The sequence below is a fragment of the Leopardus geoffroyi genome, chromosome A1 (assembly GCF_018350155.1).
Source record: "Leopardus geoffroyi isolate Oge1 chromosome A1, O.geoffroyi_Oge1_pat1.0, whole genome shotgun sequence".
Classification (NCBI taxonomy): Eukaryota; Metazoa; Chordata; class Mammalia; order Carnivora; family Felidae; genus Leopardus; species Leopardus geoffroyi.
This window is the reverse complement of record NC_059326.1, coordinates 91,086,726-91,113,971: the sequence shown is the minus strand read 5'-3', so window position 1 is coordinate 91,113,971 and position 27,246 is coordinate 91,086,726. Positions and strand designations below refer to the sequence as shown.

General features: G+C 42.0%; 1 protein-coding gene across 9 annotated transcripts; it reads left to right on the top strand.

Moving 5' to 3' along the window:
* Positions 1–441: 441 nt before the first annotated feature.
* Positions 442–26,690, top strand: ZFP2 (ZFP2 zinc finger protein). Of its 9 annotated transcripts, none has more exons than XM_045485479.1 (8): positions 468–728; positions 3,001–3,097; positions 11,250–11,382; positions 11,638–11,730; positions 14,014–14,172; positions 21,407–22,874; positions 23,155–23,229; positions 26,578–26,690. In XM_045485479.1, the coding sequence occupies exons 6-7, from the start codon at positions 21,484–21,486 to the stop codon at positions 23,207–23,209; spliced, it is 1,446 nt and encodes a 481-aa protein (XP_045341435.1). In that variant the 5' UTR covers positions 468–728; positions 3,001–3,097; positions 11,250–11,382; positions 11,638–11,730; positions 14,014–14,172; positions 21,407–21,483; the 3' UTR covers positions 23,210–23,229; positions 26,578–26,690. The 9 variants fall into 9 exon arrangements, with proteins under 9 accessions (XP_045341473.1, XP_045341405.1, XP_045341463.1 ...); XM_045485489.1 differs by lacking the exon at positions 26,578–26,690 and adding an exon at positions 26,088–26,435; XM_045485449.1 differs by lacking the exon at positions 26,578–26,690 and having other exon boundaries at positions 455–556; positions 14,030–14,172; positions 23,155–23,652.
* Positions 26,691–27,246: the final 556 nt, after the last annotated feature.

Here is a 27,246-nt window from a genome sequence, read left to right as displayed (position 1 = left end):
CAGCTGAAACAACTCTGGCCATATATTTAACTGGAGATTTTTGCTGCATTCTACACTGTGCCAATCTTGAAGCACTTAGCATAGCGCCTGACACTGAGCTAGGGTTGGGGGCACCTTAATCACCATTCACGTAGTGCCCACTAAGAATGCGGCAAGTTACTACCTTCTGACAAACTTTGGAAGAGACTGGTTATTTCACACCAGAAAAGTGAGACTTATTTAATGTTCTCTTCCCCTTTCTCCCCTACGCCTGAGTTAGGCACCCACAGGCTCTAACGAGGAGGGGCTTCCTTGGGGTAGCGGGGGTAAGGTCGCCACGCAGTCCCCACCCAGCTTCTCAAGACAAAATCTCCCTAACGTGAGACAGCGCTGCTGGAAGCCACCACGGTCCTACAGTCGAAGGCGCCCCACCCTCCCGCGGGCTCGCGCCTGCGCACTCACTCCGGCGCCGCATCCCTGCGGCCTTGTGGGAAATGTAGTCCGGTGCCCCGGGCGTAGGCGCCGGGCAGGACTGCGTGAGCACTAGCTGCTCCTGCCCTGCTCGGAGAGGGAGAGGGTGAGTGCGGGGCTACGGCGGGACCGGCCGGATCGGGCTGGCGCCAGGCGGAGACCCAAGCAGCAGGCGGCCGGGACGGCCTGGCGAGGCCCCTGAGGGGCGGGGCCGGAGGTGGATGGGCCCGGGACAGCGCTCTCTCGGTCCCTGCGCGGCGCCGGGCCGCTTGCTCCAGGTGCGCCCTCTCTCGTCCCGGGAGCCCGGCCGGGTGGGAATACCTAGAGCTGAGGGCCGCCACCTGTCAGGAGCGGCGAGGGCGGGGGACCTGGTGCAGCCCCCCCGAGGGGCCAGTGAGGGGCCGAAGGCTCTGGGAGTCGTTCGCACGCTGGGTTCCTCCCTGCCGGCTTTCTCCGGGCCCCGCTTTAGAAGTCTCGGGGGGATGCTGCACCCGGTGCGCCGTCTGGGGGCTCCGGCACCTGCCCTTTGTGTAGACCTCGTCTCGCGGACGCGCCCTCTATGGTTCCCGATTCCGAGCGGTGCTGGCGTGGGCTCCCCTTGACCCATCTCCTCTAGGAATGGCGGGGGGGGGGGGGGGGGGGGTGGGCAACCCCGTGCAGATTTTCTATTTCAGGAAGTCCTTTTCTTTCCTTTTTTAAAGCAATTTTTTCTCCTCCTCCCCCATCCCCCAAAAAGAAAAAGTTCACTATAGGAAAACTAGAAAATTCAGAGGAGCATAAAGGAAAAATGACCTGAAAACTGCATTTTGGCGTGTATATATATGAACATTGAAATGCTTTGTTTTTACACAAAGATGTGGACTTCAGTATCCTTTTCTCCATTTACTGTTAATGAGTTTTGTGGGGCCTTGGGTGGCTCAGGTCATGATCTCCCGGTTCTTGAGTTCGATCCCAATGTCGGGCTCTGTGCTGACAGCTCAGAGCCTGGAGCGTGCTTCAGATTCAGTGTCTCCCCCTCTCTCTGCTCCTCCGCTGTTCACACTCTGCCTGTGTCTCTCTCTCTCTCTCTCTCTCTCTCTCTCTCAAAAATAAACAAACATTAAAAAGGAGTTTTGAAATACATTTGGAAAGGGTTTGAAGTGCACGAATGTTAAGCTTCGCGATTTTTTACAAATGTTTTTATCTGTGTAAGTACCACTTGAGCCAAGTGGATAAAAAACTTTTTACAAAACATTTTTTGAAAACATCTAGTTATACTAATGTTTAAAAACAATTCTCATTTTAAAGGGTGTGAGAAAAAGTATGTTTGTGCCCCATCCACTCCTTCCTTTAAGCCTCTGTAGTCTTTCTCAGCTTTTTTTTTTTTTTTTTTTGTCTTCCTCATCTGTTATAAGCAATATAGGCCATCCCTGTCTCATTCTTTAAATCTCTTCACATGAAATTTCTGGGTCATACTGTAAGGCTTTTGATACCTCCCACATCTTATTCTCTCCAGAAACGTAGCAGTTTGTAAACATTTGCAGTGTGTGCCTGATGGACCCACATCAAGTCTGGGTGTTCCTATACTCTAACTTTCTGAGAAGGTTGTTTAAATTTGCATTATGAACACTAATGAATATTTTTATGCAATCTGAGTTTTGTTTTTAAATTTTGTATGATACAGTGTTTTCTAACTAGGCAGAAATGTTACATTTTCATATGGTTAGACATGAAAACCATCCCTTCAAGTCTGTGTCAAGTCTGTGTTTGGACATCATCTATCCCATTATGATCACAAAAAGTTCATCTGTACTTCTAGTACTGTAGCTTCATTTTATGTGCAAACTTTTATTTTCCAAATGGTAAGCCCTTGTTCTAAGTCCTAGTTCATCCTTTTCTCACTGATATGAAATATCACTTTTTCATATCCTGAATTCTTATGTGTAAAATTTTTTTCTGAACCGTTTGTGTTGGAAGGGTTTTAATTTGTTCTACTGGCCCTTTTCTCGGCTAGACTATAATCTGTGAGAGAGAAAATTTATCTGGTTTACAACTGTATTTGTAATGGTATCTCTCCCCTAGGAATGGTACCTGGTAACGCAGTTGGTGGTCAACAATATATCTGGTAAATGACTCAGCCTGTTCCATAACACTGTGCTAATTACTGTAGCTTTATAGATATCTGGTGGACAGGTCCTCCCTCATCATTCTTCCAAGTGTTTCCTGGCTGTTGTTAAGCAACACAATTTTTAAAAAAAACCTCTTTTCCATAATGATCTTTAAAATACAATTACTTGGTATAACTTGGTTGGAAATACGTGAAGTTTATAAATTAATTTCAAAGAAGTGACAACTTAAGGATACTGTGACATCCTATCCAGGAATGTGGTATGTCTCTCTATTCATCCTTCTTTATGAATCTAAATAGCTTAGTAAAATAAATTTCATAAATAAAAACTCCAGTTTTTCTTAAGTCAATACCACACATATCTTATTTGGTTTCTCTGTAGGTATTTTATTTTTTGTTGTTGCAGGAGCCTCATTTCTCATGGTTTCTTTTCCTTCCCTCAGCTCCGTCTCCTCTGGATCCTGCCCATCCCCTAGGAAGGGTCCCACAGGAAGGAAAGAGAAGGCAATGGCTGCTCAGCCTCTGCCACTGGGAACTCAGGTAAGCTCCTTCTCTCTGAAACCTCTCCCTTACTCCCTACTACTTATTCCCATACTGTACCTGGGCTTCACTGCAGAGGACAGGGCTACAGAAATCTCTAAATCTGAAAATTTCCCACATATCCCCCATTAGTGTCCCTCAGCTGGAAGCCCTCATTCAGCTGGAAGCCCTGGACTGCTGGGCTTTTGGTGGCGCTCAAGGGTCACAAAAGGAACGAAAATCATATGAAAATTGGTCTGGGTACTTACAGGGTTTACGGACTCTCAGGGAACGTAAAAGAAGTCACTTCTCTACAAGATACAGTCATGATGACCATACGTGAATAGGATAATAAGAACAAGTATGGCTAGGTACCCAGACTGTCAGTGTCCCAAGACTTGGAGGAGGACATCAGTGTGGCAACCGGGAGAAGTAAGGTTGGATAGGGATAACTGGAGAAGATTTGCTGTGATGGAGTTAAAGTGTCCCAAGATTAAATCCTGACTCTACCATTAATAGTTGCATTGTCTTGGATAAGTAACCTGACTTCCCTGAAGTTCCTAATGAGGATGATGGAAATAACCACACTAACTGATCCTTTGCCACATACTTGACATTCTTAAGCATTTCACCTGGTTCATTTCGTTTAATAATATGTACTTCCTGCATCTGTTGAAACATGAAAGAATGTAAGTAGAAAGTGCCCAGCGTAATTACTGGAATGTTAAAGGTACTCTCCGTAAGGCATCCCTAGCATTATTCCAGCTTGGTGGAGCAAATGTGGCAGTGACTGGTGGTGAGAAGGAATCAGATACAAAGTTTGGGGTCAAATGCCAGGAAGGAGGAAGGAGTTTGTGTGTATGCTAGGCATGGGGGTAGAAGAGGAGGATTTTTTTTTTTTTTCAATATATGAAGTTTATTGTCAAATTGGTTTCCATACAACACCCAGTGCTCATCCCCAAAGGTGCCCTCCTCAATACCCATCACCCACCCTCCCCTCCCTCCCACCCCCCATCAACCCTCAGTTTGTTCTCAGTTTTTAAGAGTCTCTTATGCTTTGGCTCAAAGAGGAGGAATTTTGATAAGAGAGTTGGCATGTTCCTAGCTTTCTTAGGAAGAAGCAGTGTCCCAACAGCTAAAAGAAATCATGCAGGGGCACCTGGGTGGCTCAGTCGATTGAGTGTCTGACTTCAGCTCAGGTCATGATCTCACAGTTCATGAGTTCAAGCCCTGCTTTGGGCTCTGTGCTGACAGCGCAGAGCCTGGAGCCTGCTTCAGATTCTGTGTCTCCCTCTCTCTCTGCCCCTCCCCTGCTCGTGCTCTGTCTCTCTCTCTCTCTCAAAAATAAACAAACATAGAAAGAAAGAAAGAAAGAAAGAAAGAAAGAAAGAAAGAAAGAAAGAAAGAAAGAAAGAAAGAAAGAAAGAAAGAAAGAAAGAAAGGAAGAAAGAAAGAAATCATGCATGAAAGAGTAGTGAGAAGCCCAGGGTTTTTTGTTTTTTGGGTTTTTTTGTGGGTTTTTTTGCCCTGCAAGATTGCTTGCAAATGGAACCTGCTAGTTTTTACTAGAACCTGGAGGTGTTGCTCCTCTGGAAAAGGAATAAGATATTAGGGGGACTTGGTCCAGGAGACCCTAAGTTTTGTTTTTGTTTTTGTTTTTTTTTCTTTTTAAGGTTAGGCTTGTGTAACCTTGTCTCCTCCAATCCCACAGGACTTGTGTTTTGTCTGTTCGTAAGATCAGATATGTCGCTTATATATCAAAGGAACCAGTTCAAAGAAGGCTTCATGAAGACAATTATTAGCTGTTGTGATTTCTGTTTCTGTACTACTTTCTCTCCTTTGTATTGTCAAGCTCCATTATAAAAGGCTTCATAACGCACCAAAATATAGGCAGGAGAAAGACGGAATTTCTGGAGAAGAAGGTTTAAAGGGGGAGTGTTCAGAAGATTTTGGTTGATGAAGGTTGTGATTTGGTTGTCAGTAGCCTTGATTCTATTTAGTTAAAACAGTGTTAAGTTTTAAAATCAGCTTTTTTCCCAGGTATAATTTATATAAAATAACCCATTTTAAGCATATAATTCATTGAGTTTTGACAAACTTGTGCACCAACATAATCACTGCCCCAAACAAGCTAGACAGCATTTTCATCACCTCAGAAAGTGTTGTCACCACCATCCAGTCTACATCCCCTATGCCAGGCAATCACTGGTTTGATTTCTGAATATTTCAGTAGGTGTTTCCTAGAAACAAGCTCTTGTTTTATGTAACCAAAATACAAGTACTGAATGAGGAGATTTACATGGATACAGTGCTATTAGCTAATCTGCTAACCTTACACATATTTTGCCACAAATGTCCTTTGTCTGGTCCAGAACCAATCTAGATTACAACTGGGATTCAGCTGCTACATCTCCTTAGCCTCCCTTATCCTGGAACAGCTCCTCAGTCTTTGTCTTGGATGACCATGACACTTGGAGTTGGGATGCATCAGTGCGTCTTTCCCCTATTGGCCAGAGATGTGACTGTGAATCGCACAAATATGACTCATATTTGCCCTTAAATTTTATCTTCTTGGGGCACCTGGGTGGCTCAGTCGGTTAAGCGTCCGACTCTTGGTTTTGGCCCAGGCCATGACCTCATGGTTCGTGGTTCAAGCCCCGCATTGGGCTCTATGCTGACAGTACACAGCCTGCTGGCAATTCTCTCTCTCCCTCTCTCTCTGCCCCTCCCCTACTTGTGCGTGCATGCTCTCTCTCTCAAAATAAAAATAAATTTAATCTTCTTTTTCTGAATATAAATACTAGGCATGTAGTTGTAAAAAAAATTCTTAAGGCTCTAATATATAATTACAGGTCTCAAGCCCTCAAAACTAAGCATTCTTTTGGCCTTTTAAATACCTATTTACATCCTTTGTCCAGTTTTATACTGGGTGGTTTATGTATAAAAGAAGCCTCTTATGTAATGTGGATACTAATCCTTTGCCATAAATCACCAATATTATTTATTCCCTGTCATTTTTCTTTTATATCTGTTTATAACATATTCTGCCAGAAATCAGTTTTGGAAGTTTTATGCAGTTAACTTTCCTTTTCCTTTGTTTGGCTTTGGAATCAGGCTCTGAAAGGCTTTCTGTATCCTAAGATTATATAAATATTCTTCTACATTTTCTTAGTTTTATGTTAAATTTACATCCTTGGGCTATATGGAATTTATTGTATATAATGAGAGATTGTAGTCCAAGTTCATTTAAAGTTTTTTTTAATGTTTTATTTATTTTTGAGAGAGAGAGAGAGAATGAGAGCACAAGCAGGGAAGGGGCGGAGAGAGAGGGAGACACAGAATCCGAAGCAGGCTCCAGGCTCTGAGCTGTCAGCGCAGAGTCTGAGGTGGAGCTTGAACTCAAGAGCTGTGAGGTCATGACCTGAGCTAAAGTGAGACACTTAACCGACCGAGCCACCCAGGTGCTCCTAGTCCAACTTCATTTAAAGATGTGGTGAAGCATTTCATCATCCATTTTCTAAACAGGGATTGAGCACCCGCCTACCACATGTTATGTGGTTACGCTCCGAAGAGAGCAGTGAATGATCAGGATGGGTCCCTTTCTCCTAGATCCTGTGTGGGCACAGCAATGAAGAAGAAATAATCACTGAGGACACTGTTAGGTGCTGTGGTGGCCACCCAGCAGGGCGGCATGGTGGAGTGTGATGTCAGTTTTAGCTAGGCAGAGCCGGAGTGGCACCTCTGAGGAGCTGGCATTCAAACTGATGTAATCTACTCAATAATTACTTATTCTCCATAGATTTGAAATCCTACCTTTAATGTATATTCTATTTATACATATGTTATAAAAAGTATAGTATATGTATGTGTCTGTATACACACACAGGTTTTTCTGGACTCTGTTCTATCGCTCTCTGTTTTAGTACCACACTATTTTATTTGTTTAGGATTTATTTTGTTGAAGCAAATCCCCCCTCCCCTCCTTGATTTTCTTTTAAAAATTCTGGTTATTGGACTATTCATTTGCATTTACCTTTATAGTTGAAATTTATTATCACCAAGTTCCAACAGTAACTGTTAAAAAATATGCAATTCTGATTTGAATTCCACTAAATCTATATCAATTTGAGGAAGACTACCATCTTTTACAATGTTTATTCTTCCTATTGAATAAAAATACTACCCTTCGTTTTATTCAGACCCTTCGTTATGGCTTTTGTTAAGGTTGATCACAAGGATCTTACATACTCCTATTAAGTATATTCTAAGGTTCATTTTTTTTGTTGCTATTGTGATTGAGATTTAACCATGATTGTGTTTTTTTTTTAAGTTGGATTGCTAAGAATTATATCTGAAAACATTTCGTAGCTGTTGTGACTCAAACTTCACTATCATACTTTCTTTATAAATTATACTTTCATCATTAAAATATCCCTATTAATTCCATTTGATTCTTAACGTTTTCAAAGAATAACAATATCAAAAAGCCTGTGTTTTTAGGTTTAAGAAAGCTTTTTCATGAATGAGATAAACTCATGAATCTGCTTATTTCAAACACCATGAGTTACCCTGTGCTTTTAACGTGCTGGGGAAGAAAAAGACCCATATGAAGTGGAAAGGAGAAAGGGAAAAACATGTGAAGGGATTAGCAGCAAATATATTTTATGGACGACAGAGATTAACAACAAATATATTTTATGAACAATATCATTAACTTTTGCTTTGGCCTTTTAAAATGCTCTTATGTACTTATCTAAATCAGTCTTCATGAGTCCTTTTATAGTTCAGGGATCCAGAGTGTTTCGTAGTAAAGACAAGCTCTGTGGCAACTTGGGAGCTCTGCTCTTCGGGTGACAAGAATACAGGGAAGTGGGGAAGACTGGTGTATAGCCCATAGGTGTCTGAATCTGAGCTTCTAATTTTGTCCAATATATTCAGCTAACAAGACAATTTATTGAAAAAAAAGTGGACTAATTTTTGGAAAGAGAATGTCCTATTTCTGATGTTACCTTCTTTTACAAAGAAGGGGCTTATGTTTTGTTTCCACATATATTCTACCTTATCTGCTATTTATATGTTCTCTTCCTTGTTTCTTCTTTTTTCTTTTCTCCTTGCTTTCTTTTTATTTGCATTTGCTGTATCTTGTCTCTATCCCCCTACATAATTATTTTTTAACTTTGTGTTTTAGGTCTATCTCTTGTATGTGCTAGATTTGAAACCAACTTGAGAGTTTTTGTCTTTTTAAAAAAAATTTTTTTAAGTTTATTTATTTATTTTGAGAGGCAGAAGGACAAGAGAGCATGAGCTGGACAGGGGCAGAGAGAGAGAATTCCAAGCAGTCTCTGTGCTGACACATTACAGAGCCTGATGTAGGGCTCGAACCCACGAATCATGAGATCATGACCTGAGTCAAAACCAAGAATCAGATACTTAGCCAGCTGAGCCACCCAGGTACCCCAAGAGTTTTTGTCTTTTTAATAGAGAAAGTCAATTCGTTTACGTATGTTGTTACACAAGTATCAGGTCTTTTTCTGATTATTTAATTATCTAGGTGTATTATGTTTTCTTGTGTCCTTTTTTTTTTTATAACATTTATTTATCTTTGAAAGAGAGAGAGAAAAAAGCGTGAGTGGGGGAGGGGCAGAGAGAGACACACACAGAAGCTGAAGCAGGCTCCAGGCTCTGAGCTGCCAGTACAGAGCCTCATGCGGGGCTTGAACTCATGAACTGTGAGGTCATGACCTGAAGTCGGACGCTTAACTGACTGAGCCACCCAGGCACCTCTCTTGTGTCCTTTCTTCACATTTGTTAAACTGATGATTTTTCTTGGTTGGTTTTTTTCCTTTCATAAAATGGAAGTTCTGTCGTGTAATTAGATCCTACTAGTAGCTATTTTTATATTTCTTGACAATATTTGTGAGTGGTTTTTAACATTTTTTTAAATGTTGATATATTCATTAAATAATTAGGAGAAAATGAGGAGGTAGAAAGCAAATGAACTCTGCCTCTGTTTTGACACTTTTTCTGGAGATTCACAGCCAGCAGGATGTAAAACACACAAATTTTTTGGACGTCGGTTCCGTCCCATCTGCGGTCTCTGGGCCTTTTATGCCCTCTGCCCACTTACACAGCACAGCACCTCATCAACTGTTTTATTCCCATTATCTAGTCCCTACTTCTTTCCATACCGTCTTCTTTCATCTTTTTCAGAGAAGTTTGAAGTAATTTCATGTAGCTGCTTCTTATTCCTGATCTTCCATTTAGCGCTTCATCCACTGTAAGCTGACTTCTGCCTTCACCACTCTGTGGAAATTAGCTAATTTTCCAACCAGCAGCTCTCTTTTCAGTCATCATTCTGTTTGACCCACCCCTTCCTCCCTGAAACTCTCTCTCCTCCTACCTGAGTCTCCTTCCCTCTCAATCCCTCCTCCCACGCCCCCTTCTCCCACTCTCTCTGATGGGGGTTGGTTGCAAGGGTTCTTTTCTTGGCTGCCTTCTCTTCTCACAACACAAGGAGTTAGATGTAGATGGCCTTTGGTTTGAGCCCCAGCTGTGTGATCTTGGAGATGTGATTTAACCATTTTCATCCTCAGATTTCTCATCATAAAATGGTGGCTTTAGTGCTATCAGTCTAACAGGCTGTCATATGGATTAAATGAGGTGAGGTGTCAGACACACTTGTTAGTGCAAAACTCAGGATGTTAGTGCTGCCTTCCTGTGTTAGTCAGGGTTCTTCAAAGAAACAGAACCCAGAGGATATACATAGATACAGAAAGAAGTTATAAGGAATTGGCCCAGGCGATTAGGGTGGCTAGAGTCCCCATAGTCTGCCCTCTGCAATCTGGAGGCCTAGGAAAGTCAAGGTGTATGTAGTCCTACTACAAACCCAGAGGCCTGAGGTCCAGGGGACTGATGCTCTAAGTCCTGGTCCAAGTCTGAGGGCTCAAGAGCTATGAAGGCCAGAGGAGGAGGCTGTGTCAGCTCGAGCAGAGCCAGCAAATTTGTCCTCTCTTAGCCTTTTTGTTCTATTTGGGCCCTCAGTGAATTAGATGATGCCCTCCCACATTGCTGAGGGCTGATCTTTACTCAGTCTACCGATTCACTGGGAGCGCCCTCACAGAAACACATGGAAATAATGCTTTACTAGCTATCTGGGCATACCTTAGCCCAGTCAAGTTGATACATAAAAGTAACCATCATGTGAACTCATTCAACAGATACTGAATGCCTATCCCGTTTTGCTTCCTAGTCTAAGGGCTAGGGAACTAGGCTGAAATGGGCTTATAAATTTGAAATGCCATTTCCAAGTCAAGCTGGGTGTTTTATTGGTCCTCTCAACCATGTTCTAGATGTACCCTATTTGTACACGTTTTCCCTCCATTAACTGGGATTCCCGCCTATATTGTAAAGCCTGAAATTCCATGTGCTGCCTTGACAACTTTGAGCCTCATGGGGGCTCCAGAGACCTAGCTATGAGTTCCCTTGGTCTCCTTGCCCCAACCCAGCAGGAAAATCACCCTACTCAGCTAGCTCTCCCCTGGGCCTGACCAGGTGCACTCCTCCCTCCCAGTGAAACCTAATGGGTTTCACCTCCCTACCAGCCCATGCAACTGTTCAAACAAGCCAACTGCATCTTCCCACGGTTACCAAGGGTCACCTCACCCTCTTGTCACTACACAGCCTGTCTCCCACAGCCCCTGCTGGTTCACAAGTGCAGCCCCTGCGTGGCCCTGCATGGTGGGTATTTCCTCCTTCCCCAGGCTATGAGTTACCGATAAATTACTGTCAGTCTTTTCCATCCAGTGCTGGGTGTCATGTGTTCACTCATCTTGTGCTATTTAAGGAGCAGGATCCCTCCTTCACTAGTGGGGTAAATGGGAGGCGATCAGAACACCATCTACTTTTCTCCAGTGGTAATCTAGAGCAGCCTTCTGTATGTTTCCTGGTTATTCCCTAATACCTCCTCTTCCTGTCCTTAAATGCCAAAGCATTTTCTATATTATACTTATCTCTGATTATTTCATGATAATGCACATTTTTATTTAGTTTCTTTTGGCAGATAATACATTTTTCTCACACAGATCTCTTTATCTTGTCCCTTCTAATGCTGCTTGTTTTTGCATTTCCCTCAGGGGGATTTTATTGGCATAATCCTTTGAGCATGAATTTATAGTTTCAGGAGTCAGTGACATTCAAGGATGTGTCTGCAGATTTCACTTGGGAGGAGTGGCTTCGTCTAGATTCTGCTCAGGGGAATCTGTATGGGAAAGTGATGCTGGAGAACTACAGGGACTTGGTTTCATTGGGTAAGGACCTCTTCTCGGAACTCAAAACCTCCCTGCTGACAGCCTTCCCCACCTCCTGACACCTTGTACAACCAATGAAATTCAGGAATCTGCACTTGTAGTCCTGCTGTTATAGGTCACTGTTTTAGCGTGTTCTCTTTGGATGTGGGCTGGAAAATGGAGCCGTCAGAAGGCCTGAGGGGGAAGGGACAAGGACAGGTGCTGGGAATGGTTTACTCTATTCAGAACCCAAATTTAGTGTCTCCTCCTGAGCAGGGCATCGGCTTTCCAAACCAAATGTGAGTTCTCAGCTGGAACTGGAGGAACTGAGCCAGGTGACAAAAGAACTTCCAGCGTGCCTCTCTCCAGGTGAGTATTGGGTGGCGGGAACTGGCTGCCTGAGTGTGTCCCCCCAGAAGAAATCACAGTGGAGCTCCCTGGGTCTCTAGGAGAGGCTGCACCACCAACATGTATTCTCTCAAATGCCTCCACCTTACTCATGTTGCTCATCCTCTTGCAAAAGTCCTTACCAGGGAGGGAGGGAATCCTGGATGAGGATTTAAATGAGTTATTATATTCGTAGCACTTATTAATTGCCTTGAACATCAGCAAATGTTAGCAATTATTATTTCCTCTTCTGTCTTCATCTGTACTCCGAGTCCCTTTCTGGCTGTCTCTATATTCTCTTTCCTCTGTTTCCTGAGTCTTTCAGCCATACCCTGTATCCATAGCTTTCTTTTCCCTCATTCATTTAAAACTTTGTCAGCCTTCCTAAAGGAAACTAACGTTGAGTTGCATACTTGTATACGTGTTTATAGTCTTCATTTAAAAACAAATGAAGATGACTTTAGCCTTGTTATTTTCACTAGTAACGTCACATCTTACATATTCCCTTTCTTGTTCCTAAATTTTTAATCTGCATCCGGATCTTTCTCCTCTAAGCATTTAATGCATTTAGTCTTTGTTATCTGGTTTCTAATCCCCATTACAACTGAAATTTCTCTGTTAGATGTTATCACTTTTTCTGAAAAAAACACATTTTACACCCTTTTATTCTCTACTCAATATGAAAGCATTTACCACTTCTTCTTAATATATTTTTTAAATTAAAGAGATAGATACATATTTTTTGATCTCTGGATAGTGTATGGCTATCAAGTATAAAGCAATAAAAAAATCAGTAAAATAACATACTGATAGGAAAAATAGAATCTTCTGAACATTGCTGCTGGTTTCCAGTTAGCTTTCTGTTCTTTAGAACAGGATTTTAAAGAATCACTGGTTCAAAAGATGTATTTTGTAGGGCTCATGCTACATACTGCACAATTTTGGATATTTTATGATCCCTTAAGGTAGCTTTAAGTGCCTTTACTATATAGATTTCTGTGGATTTGATTACTATTGCTATTTTTATTTATTCTTATGTAAATGACCTATTTATTCAACAAATATTTTGTGAGCACTAGGCCCTGGCCCTAGCACTGTGGTTATAGCAATAAACAAGACAGGTGGTTTCCCCATGGAGCTTATTAGTCTAGTGGGAGGACAAAAAAATTAGTAAGGAAATAAAGTAGGGAGGGAGAAGGGACAGGAAAGGAAGGAGGAATGAAGGGAATGAATGACTTAGAGTCCCAGTGCCATGTGGAAAAAGCAAGCAGCATAGGGGAACTAGATCAGGTAACAGAAGCTGTGTTTTATTTATTTATTTATTTATTTATTTATTTATTTATTTATTTATTGGTGGTTTTTTTTAGTTTTTTTTTTAATGTTTATTTTTGACAGAGAGAGAGAGAGAGAGAGAGAGAGACAGAGCACGAGTGGGGGAGGGGCAGAGAGAGAGGGAGACACAGAATCCGAAGCAGGCTCCAGGCTCTGAGCTGTCAGCACAGAGCCCAACACGGGGCTCGAACTCACAGACCACAAGATCAGGACCTGAGCCGAAGTCAGATGCTCAACTGACTGAGCCACCCAGGCTCCCCAGTACTTAATTATTTAATGTTTATTTTTTTGAGAGAGAGAGAGACAGAGCGGGGAGGGGCAGAGAGAGAGGGCAGACACAGGATCTGAAGCAGGCTCCAGGCTCTGAGCTGTCAGCACAGAGCCCGACTCGGGGCTCAAACTTATGAACCTTGAGATCATGACCTCAGCCTAATTCGGACACTTAACCGACTGAGCCACCTGGAGCCCCACAGAGGCTCTGTTTTAGAGGGAGTGATCAGAGAGGGTGGATATTGAACACCAGCGAGGGGGACAGAAAAGAGTAGTCAGAGGAGGAGGAGAGAACTTATGGAGAGCCACAGGAAGAGAGAAGCAGCAGGAGTGTGCAGGTGCGCTCTAAGAACTGGAGGGTGCTGTGGGCCTTCGCCATAAGGACGCTGAGGACGTGGCCTTGGGGAAGAGCACTTGTAGTGCAGAGGGAACTATGCTGTGGGTAGATGAGTAAAGATGTTTCAGACTGTCATTTCAACAGAGTTAACTTTAGAGGAAAAGGAAGAAAGGGCAAGAGCTGAAAGAAGTCAGAGGTCAAGTGCCTCTGGTTTGTTCACCAGTGAAGAGACTACTGTGTATTTATAGGAGCAGAGGGGAGAAACTGAAGACCCAGAAAAGTGGAGCAAGAGAATGATAACCAGAAAACTGGTGTGCAAATGCCAGGTCTGCTTTTTTCCAGGTTTTCTTCGATGTTACTGCCAGATTAAGTGACCATTTAGTCTTCTTATCCTGTCCAAAACCAAGACAAGAAAGCGTCGAGGACGGGGTGCTGTATTCAGCTCTTGCCCAGCCACCATGACTCAGTCCTCGTAACCCTATGGGGTAAGTACTGTCAGCCCCTCTCCAAGTGCAAGAGATGGGCTCAGAGGGGGAATGACATGCCAGAAGTTGAACATAGGATTCTTGTTTTGTTTTGTTTGTTTTTGCCTTCGGGTTTAATGCTAATTCTAAAAAAAAAAAAAAAATCATAACTTTCTTTCCTTGCCTTGCTGTCCCTTCTTATTTCCAAGTATCTAGCAAAAATTGAACTTCTACATCCTGGCCCAACTTTCCTTTTAATTTTTTTTTTTTTTTTTACATTTTATTTATTTTTGAGAGAGAGACAGAACGCAAGTTGGGGAGAGGCAGAGAGAGGGAGAGAGGGAGACACAGAATCCGAAGCAGGCTCCAGGCTCTGAGCTGTCAGCACAGGGCCCGACGTGGGGCTTGAACCCATGAACCATGAGATCATGACCTGAGCCGAAGTCAGATGCTTAACCGACTGAGCCACCCAGGCACCCCCCAACTTTCCTTCTAGATGATCGTTTTCCTTTTTTGTACTAAGGTTTTCATCTATACAGTTGGTACTTCATCATTAGATTTTGCCTCTTAGAAAAGCTGAGTAGAAAATGTAAAGACAGAAATGCTGTTCCTAAAGACAGCATTATTGCCAGTAAACTTGTTAATGTTGAAATAGATGGGAATTATTAGTAATATGGAAAGCAGTGAATTTTTAGCCTCTAATCAGTGGTCATTAGACTTAACTCCGTTGGTGATCAGTTATGAAGGAAACAAATAAGAACATGTGTGAAGTATTAGAAATCTATCATCAAAGATTATGTCTATAAAATAAGAAACTGGGATTCTGTAATATTTTAAGATCTCCAGGAAGCTACCCTTTACTACCCCTAAACATAGAAACTTATTATTTGTGTTTTATACACGACTTTGTATCATTCTCAGAAATGTGCCGTGTGCGCGCATACGTCTGCGTGTGTAAACACATGTACACATACACACAGAATTTATATACTGTTACAGAATCCGTATTTACCTTCATGCTAATCTTATCTCCCTAATGTTTAGTACAAATGCATTATCTTTGCCTCCGTTAGTAGGAAAACTAATCTAAAAGACCATAATAAGTGTAGGAATATCTATAGTTCATTGATCCTCATACGGGGCAGGCCCACCCCTGCCTCAGGACCTCTGCACTGGTGGTTCCTTCTGTGTGGGATGCTCTTCCTTCAATAGTCCTGTGGCTCCCTCCTTAGCCCCTAAAGTCTTGGCTTCAGTGTCCCCTTTTCATTGTGGCCTTTCCTGAAAACTCTATACAAAATTGTAAACCTTTCCCCTCACTCATCAAGTTCCCTGTTTCCATTTTATTACTTTTCTTTTTTCCATAAGGTATGCCAATAAACTCCTAAGTATTTTACTTATTTACTATATTGACTGTCCTTCTTCCTCTCACGAAAACATAAGTTTCCTAAGGGTACAAATATGTTTTGTTCATTATTATATCCTTAGCACCCTAATCAGCACTTGGCTCAATAAATATTTCTTGTAGGACTGATTAATCATGTTCAGAGGATCAATCTGGCTGCTATATGCGAATGCACTGCAGAGTAGGAAGTCCAGTCAGGTGAAAAGCCAAATAGTCTGGTTGAGTGGAAGGAGTAGCTTAACTACTACGTAGGGGATAGAAGATAAAAAGAAATCGACTTGCCCTAGGAAGAGCGAGACCTGCTGCCCAAGTGCTATACCCACCCCAATTCTCTGCAGGCTCTTGGCCTCTGCTGTGGCCACTGTCAGCCTTAAAGACTGAAGGATCTATATTCTCCCAAACCCTTTGGTCCTAGGGACTCTTGTTCATGTCCTGATGAGTACCAAAATTATATAAATCCTATAACTAGACATTCTAAGATCATAAGAGAGTATGAGCTATCACTTGAAAGCCCTGTTTAGGAAAAAAAGGAAAGGAAGAGAGAGCTGTATATTGTTTCACAGGAAATAATAATGGTAATGATAACAGTTAACAATCAAAGAACTCTTATCCTGGCCAGCCATATTGCTGTGCACATTACAGGACCCTTATTTAATGAGGTAGCAAAATAGCAAACATCTGAAACCTCATCCAATCTTGGAAGAGCTGCAATGGGTTTGTTTGTTTGTTTGTTTTTTTAGTTTATTCATTTAATTTTAGAGAGAGAGAGAATTCCAAACAGACTCCACACTGTTAGCACAGAGCCCGATGTGTGGCTTGAACTCACAAACTGAGATCATGACCAGAGCTGAAGTCAAGAGTCACTCGCTCAACCGACTGAGACACCCAGGTGCCCTGGAAAAGCGACAGTTTTTGATCCTTAGTGCTCCAGTCCCAACCCCTCAACGTTTCACTAATTCTGAGTAAAGCTGCCCTAACAATTTTGTGAGGAAAAGCGACAGTTTTTGATCCTTAGTGCTCCAGTCCCAACCCCTCAACGTTTCACTAATTCTGAGTAAAGCTACCCTAACGATTTTGTGAGGAAAAGCGACAGTTTTTGATCCTTAGTGCTCCAGTCCCAACCCCTCAACGTTTCACTAATTCTGAGTAAAGCTACCCTAACAATTTTGTGAGGGAGACAGTTGTGAGATCTGGGAAAAATAAAAAGTTCCTCCCCTCTAAGTTGCCTAATGTATTGGTCACACTTTGGGAACAATATTAAATAGTAATCATCCTTTCCTTGATGGTGTTGTTAGTATGAATTTTAGTAGGTTTTTTTTTTTTAATGTTTATTTTTGAGAGACAGAGACACAGCATGAGCAGAGGAGGAGCAGAGAGAGAGGGAGACACAGAATCCGAAGCAGGCTCCAGGCTCTGAGCTGTCAGCATAGAGCCTGACGTGGGGCTTGAACTCAAGAGCCGTGAGATCATGACCTGACCTGAAGTTGGATGCCTAACCGACTGAACCACCCAGGCGCCCCTGAATTGTAGTGTTTTATGTGTATGCTTGGGTACATTACTTATAATTTTGTTTTTGAATCAGGATTGGATGTTGGACATTATCAATTACTTCTGAAGCATCCATCAGGTTGGTCACATGTCCTTTTTCCCATGACCTATTAATATATTAACAGATTCCTAATAGTGAACATTCTGGAACTCCTTGGATAAATCCTTTGTTCAAACTGAATATTTAAGTAGTATTTCAGAAATGGTTTAGGAGTACTGTAATTACTACATCTTTCATATTTAAGAATGTTTTGGTTTTCTCTACACACGTATAGAGTACTAGCCATGTGGAATTCTTGAGTCACATCAGTCTTTCCTTAGTCCCTTGTAGACATGGCTTCACTGTCTTCTGGCATCCTATGTTCTTGGAGAGAACTCTTAGGCCAGTTATTTATCTATCTATTTATTATTTTAAAATATTTATTTATTTTTGAGAGAGAGCACAAGTGGGGGAAGGGCAAAAAGGGGGGGAGACACAGAATCCGAACGAAGCAGGCTCTAGGCTCTGAGCTCTCAGTGCAGAGCCTGTTACAGGGCTCGAACTCATGAACTGTTAGATCATGACCTGAGCGGAAGCTTGACACTTAACCAACTGAGCCACCCAAGCTCCCCTCTTAAGCCAGTTTTTTTTTTTTTTTTTTTTTTTTTTTTTTAATTTTTTTTTTTTCAACGTTTATTTATTTTTGGGACAGAGAGAGACAGAGCATGAACGGGGGAGGGGCAGAGAGAGAGGGAGACACAGAATCGGAAACAGGCTCCAGGCTCTGAGCCATCAGCCCAGAGCCCGACGCGGGGCTCGAACTCACGGACCGCGAGATCGTGACCTGGCTGAAGTCGGGCGCTTAACCGACTGCGCCACCCAGGCGCCCCTTAAGCCAGTTTTTAAAAGATTGTTGGTAGTCCATTTTTTTTTCTACAGCAAATCTCCAGAATTAACTTTAGATCTCCAAACCCCATGAAAAAATACTGAATCTTACTGTTAAGTTTTCTGCAGTACATAATGGTGTTTCAACTTAAAATTATTATTTTCCAAAACAGCAAATATTTTGTTGTTCTCATTTGTTTTTAGAAATGTCATACAGAACATGTAAAATGCATGTACTATTTAGCAAAATCTACATATGCTTCTAATCCCTTTGTAAACGTTAACTAATTTTTGTTCTTACATCCACACTATGCAATAGGTGCTATTTAACTGATGAGGAAACAGGAGCACAGATAGGTTAAAAATAACCTGCACATGGTCACACAGCTAATGGAGCCAGGTAGTCTGGCTCCAAAGTTGTTGTCTTAACCATTATGCCAAGTTGCTTCTCTCTATAGTTCATAACAATAAAGATGAATGAATAATAAGGAAAGCAAACACCCAGACACTAGAACCCAGATTTGTAACATTGCTAGTATCTTAGGAATGCTTTGTGTGAACCTCTCCATTTATTTCCTCCTACCTCCACCCAGGACATAACCACTGTTCTCACTTTGGTGATAATTCCCTTTCCTTGCTTTTCTTTACAGTACTGCCATCAATAAAGGAATCTCTAAATGATACAGTTTAGTCTGTTTTTCACATTTACTTAATTGGACTCTTACTATATATATTGTGTATAGATAAATTATTCATTCATTCTTTTTGTTATATGTACATATCTTATTGTTAATGTTCACTGTCGTAGTTGGGGCTGCTATAACAGAATACCATAGACTTGGTGTCTTAAACACCAAGTGTTTCTCATAGTTCCTAGAGGCTGGGAGTCTGAGATCAAGAGGCCAGTGTGATTGGGTTTCCAGTGAGGGCCCTCCTCCTGGCTCATGGACAGCTGCCTTCTCACTGCATCCTCCTGTGATAGAGAGCAGAGATAGAGGAGGCAGGCTCTGTTGTGTGTGTCACTTCCTTTTTTTTTTTTTTTTTTTTTAATTTTCTTTTTAACATTTATTCATTTTTTGAGAGACAGAGTGAGACACAGAGTGTGAGCAGGGGAGGGGCAGAGAGAGAGAGAAACACAGAATCTGAAACAGGTTCCAGGCTCTGAGCTGTCAGCACTGAGCCCGATGTGGGGCCTGAACTCACAAACTGTGAGATCATGACCTGAGCCGAAGTTGGACGCTTAGCCGACTGAGCCACCCAGGTGCCCCGTGTGTGTCACTTCTTATAAGGGCTTTCCCCTCATGACTTAATGACTTCCAAAGGCCCTCTTAGTATTATCTCACTGGGGATTAGGCTTCAACACATGAATTCTGAGGAGACACAAACAGGAAATCCTTAACATTCCCTGATTTCTACTGTTATATATGTTTGACAGTTTAGTTATTCTGTTGTTGGTGGGCATTTGGGTTGTTTCCATTTTTGCTATTGTGTACAATGTTACCTTAAAACTTATGAATTGTGATATACCTTTGCAAGGTAGATTAAGTGTATGTACCTACTAGTGGGTTTGCTAAATCATAGTCTTTGTACCTGTTCTAAGTTACTAGGTAGTGCTAAACTTTTTCAAACATCTGAACCAAACTGCATTCCCACCAGTGGCATGTGAAAGTTCCCATTACAGCACATTGCTAAAATCTGAAGATATCAGTCTGTATTTTTTCATTTTGTTACTCAGGTGTATGTGGTAATCATATCTCACTGGCATTTAATCAGCCTTCCCCTGGTTACTGTTGAGATTGGGTATCTTTGCTAGTTTACTCACCATTATGGTTTCCTTTTCTTAAGTGCCTATTCAAGTCTCTTCCCCATTTTGGTGGCAGGCTTAGTGTTATGTTTTATAAATCTAGGTTCTAGTACTGTATGGGCCAGGTGTTGCAAAGATCTCCTCCCAGTATGTCACTGTTTTTCCTGTTTTCTTTCTTTTGATGCCTTTGAACCTCTACATAGTTTCCAAATTTGGTATGTTTTGTGTATCATTTATCTTTGAGAGCAGTTCTGTCTGGAGTTTGTATTTGTCTAAAAGTGTGAATGGATCCTCCTTTGCCCTTTATGTTGTTTATTGGGTAGCACTTTGTTCTCAAAGAGCTTTAGTTGGACAGCTGGATAGGATAGTGAAGTGGGGTAGGAGGCAGTTCATGTGTTGCCTGTTGGTATTTCACACTCAGATAAGTACTTTCTGGGGTTACTTGGTGGTGTGTGTGTTTTAGAAGTAGAGCCTGTGTGGCTTTCCACTTTTTTTCTTTTTTGTGTGTGTAAGCAGGTGAGGTTATAAGGAGGAGGTCCATTTAGTGCATACCTCAGGCTTCATAGTAAATTCTCCTGCCCACAGGCCTTTAGTTTGTTGATTCAGTATTGATCTTGGTTCTGGTAATTTTGGTCAAGCTGACAACTGATTCTCAGTTTGTAGTTTCCTGTCCTCTGCTCTCATTGCCCCAGGCCATTTTGTCTAGGATAAGAAGTGGGTTCTGAGAAAATAAAGTCTTAGTGGCCACAAGGTCCTTCCTTTTAGCCTGATCTCAAGCAGCTCAACAGATCCTACTTTGCCTTTCCCTGACACCAGTTCACATCTTTAAGGAATGGATATTTAGGAAAGGGTAGAGCCCTTTCAGCCCCTCTTACCTAAAGAGAATGAGAAACTTATAGCCTGTTGAAAGTTGGTGGGAGTGGGGGATAACCCTTAGATTGTGTCATTCTCCCTTTAATTTCAAGTAGGTTGTGGTATTTTATGTTCCAAACAAGCATATTCCCTAAGGGTAGTTTATGTGCATTATCTTACTTAATCCTCATCATATTATTTTTATTTTTTATCTGTGAAAACTCAAACCCAGAGAATCAAATAACTAGTTCAAATGGTAAGTTAATAGCTAGGCTTTAAACCCAAGTATGTCTGACTCCAGAGCCAATAATCTTTTGCTGTGTCACACTGTGATGTTGTACAAAGATTTAGCGTCAGAACTAGAAACAGCATTTCAGGAGAGAAGAAACTGCTGGTGGAAATACCAGGTACAATGTGGCAGGGCTTTCTGATCTGCTTCCCGTGCCCCCCCCCCCCCCCAATCCCAGCTTGTCTGTATACTTCCCTTCATTGCATCTTCATTATTCAGCCTTGTCCAGTGGTCAGTGATTTCAGTGTCCATCCCTGCTGTATACATAGGCTCACTCTTTTCTGTGCTTACCACCTCCTCTCGTTCTCCAGTTATTTATGGACTAGTTCACTGTTCCTTCCCTATGTTTTTCTTCCCAGTTGTAGGGACATCTTTGAAAGCTCTCACATGTGCCCTATAGTTATTCACAGTTTCATTCTCTTATTCCCACCTTATACAGTTTTTAGTTTCCCAGCACAGAAACCAATGTGCATTTGAATTTTTTATTTTTTTCAGATTGGAAGACAAGACTTGAAACCAAAGAGTCAACTATAAAGCCCAATACTACTGAAGATATAGCTTATGGGGTAATAATGGAAAGGGAAGGTCTCTGGCATTCTTCTTTAGGGGAAACCTGGGAACCTGATAATTGGTTAGATGGGCAACAGAAAAACCAGGATAGACCTCTGGGCCAAGTGTCAGTTACTCATGAAGAAACCCTCACTGAGAGGAGGACATGTGGAGGTAATGAATTTGCAAGATGTTCTAGTCAGGGGTCAATCCTTGATATAAAACAAAGTATTCCTGTGGGAAAAAGGCCCCATAATCAGAATCCACATAAAGAAGACACTAAACAGAATTCTGAATTAATTAAAACTCAAAGTATGTTTGTTGGAAAGAAAATCTATGAATGTAATGAATGTAGGAAAACCTTCAGCCAGAGCTCATCTCTTCTTAAGCACCAGAGGATTCATACTGGGGAAAAACCCTATAAGTGTAATGTATGTGGGAAGCACTTCATTGAACGCTCCTCCCTTACTGTACATCAAAGAATTCATACTGGAGAGAAACCCTATAAATGTAATGAATGTGGGAAAACCTTCAGTCAGAGCATGAACCTTACTGTTCATCAACGAACTCATACTGGAGAGAAACCCTATCAGTGTAAAGAGTGTGGAAAAGCTTTCCGTAAAAATTCATCCCTTATTCAACATGAAAGGATTCATACTGGAGAGAAACCCTACAAATGTAGTGAATGTGGGAAAGCTTTTACCCAAAGCATGAATCTTACAGTGCATCAAAGAACTCATACAGGAGAAAAACCCTATGAATGCAATGAATGTGGAAAAGCCTTCAGTCAGAGCATGCATCTTATTGTACATCAGAGAAGTCATACTGGAGAAAAACCCTACGAGTGTAGTGAATGTGGGAAAGCCTTTAGTAAAAGCTCAACTCTTACCCTGCATCAGCGAAATCACACTGGAGAAAAACCCTACAAATGTAACAAATGTGGGAAATCCTTTAGCCAAAGCACATACCTTATAGAACACCAGAGACTTCATTCTGGAGTAAAACCTTTTGAATGTAATCAGTGTGGGAAAGCTTTCAGTAAGAATTCATCTCTTACTCAACATCGGAGAATTCATACTGGAGAGAAGCCTTATGAATGTATGGTATGTGGAAAACATTTCACTGGGAGATCTTCCCTTACTGTACATCAGGTTATTCATACTGGAGAGAAACCTTATGAATGCAATGAATGTGGAAAGGCCTTCAGCCAGAGTGCATACCTTATTGAACATCAAAGAATCCATACTGGTGAGAAACCCTATGAATGTGATCAGTGTGGAAAAGCCTTCATTAAGAATTCATCCCTAATTGTGCATCAGAGAACTCATACAGGAGAGAAACCCTATCAGTGTAATGAATGTGGAAAAGCCTTCAGTCGGAGTACAAACCTTACACGACATCAGAGAACTCATACGTGAGTTACATTTTCACTGGACCCTTCACTAGGATTAACTGTTCAGTGATAATAGTCATGTAACATAGAAACCTCATAAATGTAATGACTGTAGGAATCTTTCAGTTGAAGTATAAATTACTATATCAGATAATACAGACCACTGCAGGAAAAACCATATAAAATAGAAAAATCTTAATTCAGAAAGTAAAACTTCCTCCTTTACATCAGAAGGTTTAAATAGCTCATGTTCTAAACGAGAATTTGTGTTGAAGATAAGTTCTATTGTGTCATACTGCAGATCTCCTTTGGACATCAGAGACTTCACACTGGAGAGAAAATGTGAGAGTGCTTAACTGGACAGCTCAAAGACCTGGTATGTAGTCCTCATCTGCCACTAACTTGGACAAGTCACCTTCTTTCACCAGGTCATGGTGTCCTTATTTGGTAAATGAGGGATTTTGAATTTAGAAGGTCTCCAGAATCCTGATTAGTTCTAAAATGCTATAAATATAACCAATATTGGGAAATCCTTGACCTTTTACCATGTTATATATGTTATCTAGATGCTCCTAATCTGCAATCTGGTTTCCCTGGATGTTTTGAGTCAAAAGTCTCTACCTCTACCAAATGCTATTATTATCCTTCCATTTCCCCACCCCCACCCCCCACTGTTATTTTCTCCCTAAAACATAGGTTGATTGTTACTGGGTGATGAAATAACTGTACAGATCTTAATGCCATAGCATGCTGTTTTGAGTTCTCAATTAAGTCATTAAACTACTGTTAAATAAGCTAATTACAAAACAGTGTAACTTAAATATAGTCTCTAAGTACATAGGATTCAAATACATATCTTTGTATCATAGTCTATCAAATTGGAAAGGAAAGGATGCTAAACACTAATAGACATGAAAATTTGACATAGTAATGAAATCTTTACAACTCAAAACATATTCAGAACAGTCATAGGTTTTATAGATCTACAGTGATGACAGCAGTTACGACAATTTCATTTATTTCATACACAATAAGTGCTAGATATGTGATAGACATGATCAGAAAATCAGACTGGGGAAGGTATGTTCTTTGCTTTTCAAGGGCTAAACTAAGAAATTGGCAGTGGAGGAGAGGAAAGGAAGAATTCAAGCAATAAGGAGGCAGAATCTGGATAATGTGGTAATTGATGGAATGTAGGAACTTGAATTTATTTGGGTGGATGTAGTGCCATAATTAAGAACACATAAAGTTGACTGATTCTGTGGGTCAGTGATAAGTTCAGTCTGGGGGATTTTAAACAATCTGTAGGTATCCAAGTGAAGATCCTGACAGACTAAAATAACTAGCAGGGTGGTGATGAAGGATACTCTGAGCATACTGTCATCAAACAGGGTAAGTGGAGGAAGTAGAACCAGTAGGAGCTAAGAGGAAACAACAGCCAAAAGAAAAATGAAAAACAGAAGGAAAAATTAGAAGATGGTGGCACAGAAGTAAAAGAATTTTGTGTAGGGTAAGAATAGTTAATATTTTCAAATGCTTTGGGGGGTTAAAGTAAGATAAAAATAGAAAACGACCTTTGGCATTGGTTATTGATAACCTGTTAAATATTAGTAGGCTGGAGAGTGAAAAGGACTTAGTATCTTGACTGAGAAAGACATTTAGAAAGATAACTAGAGGGAGATTGGGTTGAGAGAGTATATCTATCAGAAGAGCTTTTTGGCTACAAATACTAGAAAGCCCAGTTAACAATCCTTACAAGCAAACAGGGATTTTTTTTCCTCACATAACAAATCTGGAAGTAGGCTGGCATCGTTTCAAAGACAAAATTAATTCAATGCCTTGAGTTTCATGGCTTTTCCATCAGGGTTATATGATGGCTGTTCTGCTTCAAGTAAAACATCTGCATTCAAGGCAGGAAGAAAGGGTATGGGAAGCACCAGCAACATCTGTGCCTTTTGTCAGGTTTTCCCAGAAGCCCCTCAGCCGACTTCGGCTTACATTTCATTGACCACAGCTGTGTTATATAGAGGCCAGTCGCAAAGGAGGCTGAGAAAATACTCTTCCAGCCTCCAAAGTGGAGGTAGGCAAAGAAAAGGAGGTTGGAGAAAAGTGTTGACTTAGCCAATGAACAGTCTGCCAAGAGTGGGTTTACATGATCACTGAAAAGAAGAGGTATGGGAGAGTCAAAGGTGCAGAAAGGAGGGGATGGGCAGCTCAAAGTGGGAAAACAAGATTGGGGCAGAGGTAGAAGCTATAGAAATGTTTTTCAACCTTTTTCAAAAGGAAGGAAACTTTTCACTGGGAGAGGTGGGAATCAAGAAATGATGGGTGCAGAAGATGTTTGTGGGTGACAATGGAGGAGGTTCGCTATGGATGCTGAATCCTTGGGCAGTTCAGTCTCTTTGGGCTATGTGACCTCTACAGTCTAACTCTTAGAACAAAGACAAAGGGGGACTGAAACACTAACCTGTATCCTCTGAAACTCAGATCTTTAATATTTGTCCCTTACACTTAGTTTCCTCCTTTTCCCTTCACTTATTTCTTTTTCTAAAGGAGGCAGAGAAGAGATGAGTAGAAAATAGATGAAAATGATAAAGACAGCAGCAAAACAAAGGGTCAGAAGGAGGCACGGGACAAGGGGGAGAGGAAAAATGAAGTGTATTGAAGCCTAAGATGGATGCACTAGTTCAAAACGTAAAATATTAACTTTTAGAGGAAGCAGCTGGAGAAATGGGTCAGCCAAATGGAGGTCTCGCTACTTTTTCAGGAGTTTTGGAAGTCTTAGGCCCTCAGTCATGCTGGGCAGCCAGTAAGGAGGACAGCCTTTGGACCTCTCCTCTATCATCAGGGGCAGGACTCCCGGTTCCGCTTACTGGGCATGAGAGCTTGGGCAAGACACTTAACATCTCCATGCTTCACTTATTTGCTAGTAGTGCAAACTCCATAGCTTTGGATTACATTAGATACTGATGTAAAGTACCCAACATATTGAGAACATAGTTCTCAATAAATCTATTATTATCATCCTCATATACCTGAAAACAAAATAACATTCAGACTCCTTAGCATGACATCTGGAAAATTATCTTAGAATCACTAGACTCAAAACAAATGCCTTGTAGAAAGGTTATATAACTGTGGGAGGCTGTCCCTCCCTGGGTCGGTTGTAACAGCCTCCTAACTAGTTTCCCTGTATTTGCGTTCTAGCCTCACCACAGTCTCTTCTCCCTACAGCTAACCAGAAATTCTTTCAAAATGTGCTCAGCCACATCACTCTTGCACAGACTCCTTCAATGGCTTCCCATCACACATAGAACAAATCCAAAGGTCTTGGATGGACTTCAAGGTCTCTAGTACCCTTCAAACTACCTCTCCAACTCTCCCTTGTTCACTCTACGCCCTCTCCAGTCCCGTTAGCCTTGCAAAGCCTCAGGCCCACCAAGCACACTTCTGTCTCTAGACATCGCTGTCCCCTCCCCCTTGGACGGCTCTTCCCCAGAAAGTCACGTGGTTTCCTCTCTCGCGGTATTCACATCTCTGCTCAAATGTTACTTCCTCAAAGAGAATTTCCCAAGACACTACTTAAAATAATCCCAGTCCCCACCCCACTGTCACAGGTTCACTGCGTCGTCACTACCTGGTAAGTATTTTTCTATGTTTTATTGACTACTTCCTCTCGACTCCAACCTGCGTTAAGTGCAGGTTTTCGCTGCTCTTTCCCCAGCCCCTAGAACAGTGCCTGACGCACAAGTGCTCCAGAAGTGTCAAGAGAATGGAACCTTCCATAAAGCCCCAAACAAGATCCTGTGGTGTCACACAAGTCACTGACACTGCTTCCTAAGAGGTGGCCAACAGTTTCCCAAATGACAAACCCCAGGTCACATTTTTGGCGCCGTTTAATTCACCACCGGCAACGTTAAAACCTCCTCTTTCCATCCCGAGCTCGGTGGAAAAGCGTATTCAAAGGCAACGAAATATCTGTAATGGGATTTTCTATCCATCACCTCATCCCTGCCCGCCCCCACAGACATAACCCCCACCCCGGCGTCCGACACTGTCTCCTCGGCCTCTGGCTCCTTCCTTCCCCGACGAGTCGCTGACACCCAGGTCGGCTCTACCTCCTCGGCGTTTCTCCCGCGCTACCGCCCGGGTCCCAGCCACCGTCCAAGGCAGCCGGCCCCGCATCCCGCCTACCGCCCCTACCGCGCCCCAGCCCGGTCCCCGGGGCGCAGTCCCGCCGCCTCTTCAAGTCGTCTCCGCGCGGTCCTCCTCCAGGAGGGCGACTTTGCGGCTCCTCACCTCCTACTCCATCCTTGGGGACCGTCCCCGACCCTCTCCCCGCGACCGACCTACTTTAGCCCGTCGTCAACTTCTCGCTGTCTTTACGTTCCAG